Source organism: Pelmatolapia mariae, linkage group LG3_W, assembly GCF_036321145.2.
Source record: "Pelmatolapia mariae isolate MD_Pm_ZW linkage group LG3_W, Pm_UMD_F_2, whole genome shotgun sequence".
Classification (NCBI taxonomy): domain Eukaryota; kingdom Metazoa; phylum Chordata; class Actinopteri; order Cichliformes; family Cichlidae; genus Pelmatolapia; species Pelmatolapia mariae.
In genome coordinates, this window is record NC_086229.1 from 25775812 (window position 1) to 25785412 (window position 9601).

The 9601-nt window shown below is 41.6% G+C and overlaps 1 protein-coding gene across 1 annotated transcript in view; it reads right to left on the reverse strand.

Annotated features, from left to right (window-relative positions):
- LOC134621368 (NACHT, LRR and PYD domains-containing protein 3-like) overlaps positions 1 to 3806 on the reverse strand; it is a 32756-nt gene extending 28950 nt beyond the window's left edge. The window contains exons 1-4 of the mRNA XM_065470138.1: positions 3741 to 3806; positions 3605 to 3645; positions 3160 to 3238; positions 2587 to 2815 (exon numbers count right to left, since the gene is read on the reverse strand). Coding sequence (XP_065326210.1) covers positions 2587 to 2815; positions 3160 to 3238; positions 3605 to 3645; positions 3741 to 3806 — 415 coding nt within the window. The remainder of the gene's footprint in view (positions 1 to 2586; positions 2816 to 3159; positions 3239 to 3604; positions 3646 to 3740) is intronic.
- Between the last annotated feature and the right edge of the window lie 5795 nt (positions 3807 to 9601).

Genomic DNA, 9601 nt, shown 5'->3' on the forward strand with positions numbered 1-9601 from the left:
TTGTGAAATTGGCTCTGTCTGTCCCCAGTACACCTTAATTGTCTTACTTCTGAGCGCTAGTCATGTTAGGGCCTTCATCTGTGTTGGAATTTTCTCCAAGACCCAGGCCAGATTTCTTTTCAAACATGTATCTATTGCTACTACGTGCTACATTCTTTTACCCACAGCATGACAATGTAATTTCATCTTCATCCTCTTTGGTTTTACTGGAAATTGGAAACACATTTAATTGGATCAAGAAGTTTTACTGCCCTCTAGTGGAAGCGAATGTAAATGTTCTGCCGTAACTGACGCTGGTTGCTTAGAGTATCAATCAGATAATCTTTCATTGCACACCTGATCATTTCTAACAGCACACCTATGTGTCACAGCACAGTTGTTGGAACATGCTGCATTAGAAATTTTCCAATTTATCAAGGCGGCCAAAGCGTTGACCTCAAGAGAAACAAGCCAGCAACAGGAACAGGCTACGGGCTCGTGCACACCGTACACCCATGCCTAGCATCCTGCTAGCCAATGTTCAGTCCATCAAGAACAAGCTTGATGACCACATGACCAGATTTAAGCTCCAGAGACTAAGGACTACAACCTTCTCTGCTTCACAGACACATGACGGAACCCAGCGATAGAGGACCACGCCGAATAGCACGGGGTTGTTTTCGGTTTATCATCTGGACAGAAAATGGAGTCGGGGAAGAAAAGAGGTGGTGGAGTGTGTTTGAACAACAGATGATGCGACAGCGCCAATATTTCCCCACTCACACACTCTTACTCGCCCAATCTGGAACTTGATTATTAAATTGCCTGCACTATTTCTATTCCACCTCACACGGACTCAGACATTGCCTTATGTGAGCTACATGAGATTCTCACACAACAGCAAATAAATCACCAGGATGCCGTGCTCATTATTATAGGAGATTTTAACAGTGTAAATGTCAAACCTACATTTCATAACTTTCATCAGCACTTCACCTGCCCCACCAGGGGCACTAGGACATTAGACCACTGCTACACTCTGTTCAAGGACTGCTACAAGGCTCAGCCTCTGTTGTTATTTTGAAAATCAGACCATGCCACCATTTTCTGTATGCCTGTTTACAAACAAAGACTAAAGCAGCAAGCACCAATCAGGAGCAATTTCACATGCTGGCGCACAAATCAGTGACCATGCTGCAGGACGCACTGTAGAACGCAGACTGGGACTGTTTTGGTGCAGCTCTGATGACATCAACATGTTTACGGAAGCGGTTGTGGGATTTATTGGGAAACTACAGGTTGAAACATTGGAAAGAACTATCATCCAAACATTTCATTCCATCTTACTCCGCGCTGGAGGTCATCAGTGTTGTGTTTTAAGCCCCCTGCTGTACTCACTGCGCACTTATGACTGTGTAGCCACATCTAATACCAAATCCATTGTCAAGTTTGCTGACGACACTGTTGTTGTGGACCTGATCTTTCACAACATCAGGAAGGCCTACCTGGAGATTAGGAACCTTGAGAACTGGTGCCAGGAGAAGAACCTCTTCCTAAATGTCTGTAGGACTAAGTCACTGATCGTGGACTTGACTACAAAGCAGGTAAGAAATTATGAGCCACATCATCAGTGTCCACTCTCTCTATCATCAATAGAGAGAGTGGACAGATTCCGGTATCTAGGTGTCCACATCGCTCAGAACCTGCCATGGTCATGTCACAGTAACAGCCTGGTAAGAAAGCCCACCAGCATCTCTTCTTCCTCAGAAGACTTGGAAACTTCCATCTGCCACTAAGGGTGCTTAAGAACTTCTACTCCTGCACCATGAGAGCATCAACACGGGAAACATCTGCACCTGGTTTGGGAACAGCACCAAGCAAGACAGAAGAGATCTGCAAAGAGTGGTTCAATTGGCCGAACGCATCATTCGATCCTGACCTGTTGTCCAACTAAACCAAGCGGAGCCAGACCAAAGCCACAAAGATTATGATGGACCTTTCTGATCCCAATAATGGACTCTTCTCACTGTTGAGTTCTGGGAAGTGCTTCCACTCCGTTACAGCCAAAACAGAGAGAATGAGGAGGAGCTTCTTCCTCGCACTCTCACAGATCACATCACATCACCACACGCACTCTGTTTATTTGCACACCTCTTAAAATTTCTTTCGTAAATTGTTATTTGCACTTTCTTTAGTGTAAATTTCTAAGTTAATATCTGTAGATTTTGTATTAATCAGTAAATCTTACTCTCAATACTTACTTTCATTTAATTGTCAGACATTGCACAGCAATAAGCATTTAACCACATGTACTGTGTATGGTTGTGTGTGTGACAAATAAAATTTGAATTTGAATCTTTTGAAAAATAATTTCAAAAGTGTGGGCTGGTGCTAGTGGGCCACCAAGATGGTAAATGGTAAATGGACTGGTTCTTATATAGCGCTTTTCTACTCTTCTGAGCACTCAAAGCGCTTTACACAACACAAGAGAATACAGGGGGCTGTTGTAATAAATGTTTTTGGATATACATATGGGATTTTCCAGTTTTTGAGTGTCTTGCAGATATCTTGACTTTGGAAAAGGCTGCTATGGAAATATTCTCTTACTGCTCTGTAGATGGTCTGCCAGCTTCTCCTGCTTCATTCTTCTTAAGAAGTGTAGTGTGATCTTCATAAATGCCTCTCTGGTGCTCTTGCTCTGCACTTCATCCTCACCTTCCAACACTTCCGTACAACCCCCTTGACATTCCAAGTATTCTGAGTCACATGAGCTTAGAGCCTTCTGGATCCTCTCCAGTTCGTTCCTCACAAAAGTGATGATGTTGTTCTGCAGGAGCTTAAACAGAATATCATATGAATGAGAATGAGTCGTTGGCTGCTGAAAGACAAGACAGGAACACAGCGAGACCACACAGGGATGGGGATCGATCGAGAGATCTCTGTCTGTATTTATATATAAAAATTATCTCTATATATTCTATATATATGTGTGTGTATGTGTATATATATAATTCTCTCTCTCGATCAATAGATACATGCATACCCAGCTGCCAAAATGTATCATTTGCTTTAAATCTTGCAGAACTGGGCTTCCAGTTTACCTCGCTTTAACTTGCCACACCTCATTTCTAGCACTACACAAAACTAAGTACCAAAGGTATAGAGCTTTGTTGTACATACCATAAATATAGGGTCAAGATCTACTTGATGCTGCTGGCATTCTTGCCCACTGGGAATCTCTGGGCTCTCCTTGTTAACTCTGGAGGAATAAGGAAGAATAAGAATAATATAATGAGGCATTATAACAACAAGACATTGTTATTATTAATGAAATCAATCGGAACTCAGTCACACTGAACATTAATTGCATCAAGAATCAACAGGAAATTTAATTATAATCGAACTCTCATGAAAAAGGAGGCAACTGAAAAAAAACAGCTATATTGCTGTAGAAAACCCAAAAAAATACAAACACAAAAATAAAATAAAACCTAAAATGGAAACTATGAACTAAGAATGAGAGCAGCAATGGAAACGAGTATCATGGGTGACACACAGCAACAAGTGACAAGCAGAGGAAGCATATTGACAGAGAAAGAAGACAGAGAAGAGAGGACTTTGATACACAAAGGATAACGAGGATGGGGAAAAAGGAGGGGAACACAGCTGAAACACAGTGAACACAGAATAAGAGACTAAGGGAATAAGTGTCCTCTTTTTCGGAAATCCAAATATGATCACCCTATTTAAATGTCGCCTACTCTGGCCCCTGGAAGACAATTGACCATGGTTTCTAGTGACCTCCGATTGGAGTAATCGGGTGTCATTACTGCCAACGTGAATTATGATTTTACTGAATTTACGTTTATGCCTTAGCCAGCAGTTTTAAATTTTCCTCAGTGTCACCTGCTATGGCCCCTGGAAGACAACTGACTATGGTTGCCGGTGTCTCTAGCTTCACATATGGGCGTGGCTGTAGCTCAGGTGGTAGAGCAGGTCAGCCACTAATCAGAATGTTGGTGGTTTGATCCCAGGCTGCTCCAGGCTGCATGCCAAATATCTTTGGGCAAGATACTAACCCCATGTTTGCCTACTGGTGGTGGTCAGAGGGCCCGGTGGTGCCAGTGTCCAGCAGCCTCGCCTCTGTCAGTGCGCCCCAGGGCAGCTGTGGCTACAACGTAGCTTGCCATCACCAGTGTGTGAATGTGTGTGAGAATGGGTGAATGACTGAATGTAGTGGGAAGCGCTTTGGGGTCCTTAGGGACTGAGTAAAGCGCTATACAAATGCAGGCCATTTACCATTTACATGTCTCAGAACAGAATCGCCAATTAATAAAGTTCGATCCCCAGCTGGTGTGTTGCCAAGTAGGGAAAAGTGGTTAGATACACGAACACAGGTGGTGTACCTGGGGCTTCTGTTTCAGACTATGCTAGCAGGGAATACCCTACCTACAGAGGCCTGGCTAGCTACTGGTTTTTAAGCATGTGTCACACAGTGGAAATTTGTGTATATCTTGTATATGGGTTTTATTATGACTTTTAGTTTTTAGTGTTGTTTTATTTGCATGGTTTTATTCTGTTTCTATTGCATGGCTTTTAGTGTTTTATGTGACATTGTTTTTTATCTACTGTGGACTGGCTGCACATGGGACAAATTAGCTGATAGGGACCACCTGCTGAGGCATGGGTGTGTCCAGAGGTGGCCTATCAGCTGCGTAAAGACTTGTTAAAAGCAGGCTAGCTGAGCACTGAAGGACGGAGGCCCCAGACTGGAAGAGGAATGCTAAATGGCCAGTGTGACATGGCGCCCCAGTTCGGACAGTGAGAAGGGCGACAGTGGGAGATGCTGCCTGTTATCGACCGCGGGCAGAGGTGTACCTCTGCCGGCATATGTGAGTAACACTTTCCCCACTGTCATATGCTGGGTGCAGCTGTGCTAGGAAAGCGTTGCCATGGCTATAAGCCAGGGTCTCTTCCGGAACGAGTTTTCTGGCCCCTGTTTGTGTATTTGCAGGGTGCTGATGCGAGGGGATCCATGGTGGCATCGCGTGGAGGATTCCAGTGCGAAATGGAAGCTGGGCTGGGATGAGGGTGGCCCAGTGAGAGGACAAGAGGGGGATAGGAGGCTCCTCCTCATTGGCCTAAGACAGGGCTGGCATGGACCCAACTCGTGCAAAGGAATTTCTGGCCCGCTGGTGGACCCACAATGCATCGATGGTTGTGGGACATGACATCAGGGGATTTTAGTAAATGTAGAAAATTGTATTTTTACTAGTTTAGCCATTGGGCTTGTTTATTCTGGGGGAGGGGGGGGGGTTAGCTGTTTTATTGGTGTTTTTTGCACTAGTGAAACTGTTTCTGATCAGACCTGCTTCATCTCTGTGCCCGTGGTATCTGACTCACTTGCTCCCCCTTCTAGTGTCCCCGTTAGTTACACATGCAAAGCCTCTAAACATCCTACACAATGAGCAGGAAAGTGTAAGGGGGGACAGGTGAAGAGGCCATGCTTTTAGCAAGTCAGCTACGAGATAAGCTAAGCTAGCGAAACCCTAAAGACACTTTGGATACGTAAGGGATACACAATGAAATAAGAAGTTCTCTAAACGTTGTTAATACAATTTTTATTCAGATAAGCTACATAAAAACACCACTGTGCTGGAACAGGAAGTTACATTCTACTGCAGAGAGAGTAAACACCAAGTGAGAGCACCACCCCAATTTCACGATGATTTGATTATTTTTAACTGACTGTGCTGTTTGCTTTGCCCTTGCTAAATTAATTTATAAAGTATCCTCTCTGAAATTCAGTTTAATTTATCAATGTTGTGCTTAGTTGTTGCTTAACCTGTCGTGATAATATCCCAAGGATCAGAGGCTCAGGGACGTCTCTACAGAGGTAACTAGACTCTGTACAGTTTCATAATCCAGTCAGTTGTTTTACTTATTTATTGTACATGAAGTTAAAGAGCTCCCGTTACTAACAGCTCACCTCTCTGCAGCAGGCTCTGGCTGGGCTTTAAAATCAACGTAGTGATCTATAGAGTCGCTGCTCTTTAAGGACACACAGCTAGATCTCGGTCCAGGTTGGTTCCTGTGAATAATGATGGAGCAGTGATGTGAGTGCTGAGCTGTGACATGGAGAAGAGTCATGGACAGTTAGAGATGGTCATCTCACCTCTGAGCTTTGGTCTGGCTCTCATGTTCCCCACACAGAGTGCTTTTAGAGGGAGGGACTCCCTCCTCTCTGTCCTCACACTGATCCATGCTGCTCACATCAGCTCACACACACTTTCTACCTTCACCTGCAGAGGAAACACAAATCATTCATGTGCACATCAACTGAAATCATGAAGCACACAAAATGCATTCACTGAGACACACTGATTATTCCTGTTGAATGTGCAGAGAATAACACACACCCAATTTAATGCTAATGAGAAAAATAAGAAGTGACTTTTTGTCTACGCAAGTTCAGGAATGTGTGCAGCAATTTTCACAATAAGACTTTGTTTTGGTATCATTATTATTATTATTATTTTGGTAGAGTCTTTTTGGTCTTGGCTTCTGACCTTTAACCTGCCCCTTATCATACGAGCTGCCCAATTTCTCAATAATTTTAAAACCTTTTAAAAACCTGCTCATTCTCACTGGTGTTCAGCTCTAGTTTAACATAAAATCATTACTTTTATTGTAATGATTTGTGCAAACACTCATTTACTTCTGTTTTTGTTTGATGATGTTTAATTTTGTAAAGTTAGGTTGATGATTTTATTACCTACTTGAGTGTATATTTATTTTCAATTATTGATGGCTAATTAAGCGGAAACAAATTAAAAAAGAGAAAAGCAACACATTCTCTCTTTTGTTATTGGATGGCTCTGTTTGGGAAATATTGCAGTTTAAACTAGAAAAACTGCCTGCAGCATAGTTTCAGTTTGCAGCACACCTGATCATTTTCAAACATCAACAGTAACAACATTTAACAGAGCTATATGAAGATTAACACATCAGTTTATTTCATTTACACATTAATTCAGATCATACATCAGATTTACGTTATATGAAGTGAAAAGAAATGTCTCACTCCCTGTTGCACTACTAAAGGCAAACTGTTAAAGGAGCAAACAAAGCAAACATTTTCTACAAACACACACACGAACAACAAGCTCCACACCTGGAAACTAAACACAGACACACAGGTGAGCTGCTTCCTGGAAGGAGGCGGGACTCCACGTGAAGCAGGACACGTGCAAGGAGGAGGAGGCGGATACATTTCCAATCATGTATGTAAGATTTAAATTTGTCTCATTTCAGTGTTCTTCTCTCTAAGTAGCTTCATTTTATTAACATAATGAAATGACTTTATATCTTTCTCCAAATTCATAATTATGAGTAACGTTCTTTGAAAAATACATCAGTGTTATAATTAACTTAGCTTGGTACTGGTAAAAGAACATACTTTTTACGGCTGTCTTTTAAAGTGATACAAACTAAAAACCCTAATGGAAGGACTTTCCATGTCAGCATTATTTCCATCCTCTGTTTTCCATCATATTTGTAAGAAACAAAACTGCTTTTTATGATGTTTGGTGTTTTCAGCCAGGGAAATAATTTTCATTGAAGTTTAAACTAGAAATACTGGTATGGCATAGTTTCAGTTTGCAACACAGCTGGTCTTTGTGAAGCACCAACAGTAACAACATGTTATTTAACAGACCTGTATGAACACTAAAACACATTAGTATATCTGATGTATATATTAAATTAGATCATACATCAGATTTGGGTCTTTGATAATCGATTTATCGATTAAAATCGATTCTGGCTTGGATCGATCCATTAAAATCCTGATTTTTTTAATATTAATTTATTTTGCCCGAAATGCCAGAATCAAAGGTGAAACCTCACAAAATTTCTACAACCACCAAACAGGTAAAACAGTAAATGAGAGCAGGTACACGGATTCTGCACAAGGACGTAAACACAAAGCGCAGACCCACGGATCAGAATCAGTGAGATGTGGCTTTCCCACCCAACGGCACGGACACAGTTGGGGCTGAAAGCCGACAGCTCGCTGATTCTGATGTTTTGCTGCGCTTTGTGTTTATGTCGTTTTCCCGCTGATTCTAAAGCTGTTAGTTTTATCTCTCTCCAAACAATATTGACCGAACCAGCAGCAAAAGAAGATCCAAACTAGGCTTCACACAAAATTACAATTCATAGTTTTACATGTGAATTATATAATGTTAAATTACTATTAAACAAATGACTGACTAAAGTATTTTAGGCTTTAGTTTACTTCAGCTATATTCCATATGAATCAGGTATCATGCAATAATAAAAATAGCTTCAAATACAGTCATGACAATAAAAGAATATGACTTTAACGACTTAACAACATTACTTCAGTTATAGTACACCAACATCTCTTATATACATGAACACTAAGGAAACACTGGATGACCTGGTGTTTTTTGTCCATAAAACTAACTCATCAGCAACGTTTGCAGGGTGAGTGTATATATATATATTTTTTTTTTTAAAATGTGCAAACTGCACTACAAGGTGGAATATTTGCAAAATCATGACTACCTCATGATATTTTGTCTCAAACATTAACCCTATGAATATGTCAGTACCATTAGGATGAAATTATTGTGTCACCAACATTTTAATGTTAGACATATAATTTTAACAGCCTCTTTAAACTAATATCCTGGCTTGCTCGAGACTGCAGTTTTCTCTGACAGTTTCAATCAAAATTAGAAATGCTACTCTGAGACTGAGATAGAGAGAGATAGATAAAAATCACACTTCATGCACAGCTATCTCTCTCTCGCTCTCTCTGTATACTTCAAGAACATGATGTAACACTATACATCAACTAACCTCAGAATATATAAAGCATATAAACAATTTCAGCAATATGATGCAACAAACACAGCAGTACTACTAATCCAAAATACTCAAATACAGGATTTGAATCATGCCTAAATACTCATTGTTTTTCTAAAAATATATATTTTCCCCTGACTGACTTTGCTTGTAGTAACCCTGAAATGAACTGAATTTCGAAAAAAAACATTGGTGCAGATTATAGGTCTGTATCATAATTTTCGGTGGGTTTTCTGTGTTTTCGTGTTTGTTGGTTTGTTTTTATTTTTGTTTTTTGCGAGTTGGTTATTAGATTCCGCTCCAGCCAGCCAGAGACTCCACCGCCGCCCCGCCCTCTCCTCCCTGTGCCGCAAGCAGCAGATACCTCGCAAACGGAGGGCGCCCTTACTCCCAGCAAATGGGCGATAGAAAACCGACCAGTGCCTATATCATTCCGAATATGCGCTGGCATGACCTCCTTTTTCGCCATGCCTATGATGTCCACCCACCCCCCCCCCCCCCCCCCCCACACACACACACACCACCACCACCACCACGACGCCGCAGCGGGCAACCGCCACTGTCGCCCGTATCAAAAACCGCTTTAAACACGAGTGATCAAAGTTTATCCTGAAATAAGAGCTGAACATCTGGTCCAAGCAGCACAGAGCAGAAACAAACTGCCAAAGGAGGAAACAAAGCAAACTTACAGTTTCTTCGCAGATACGCGAACAACAAGCTCCACTCC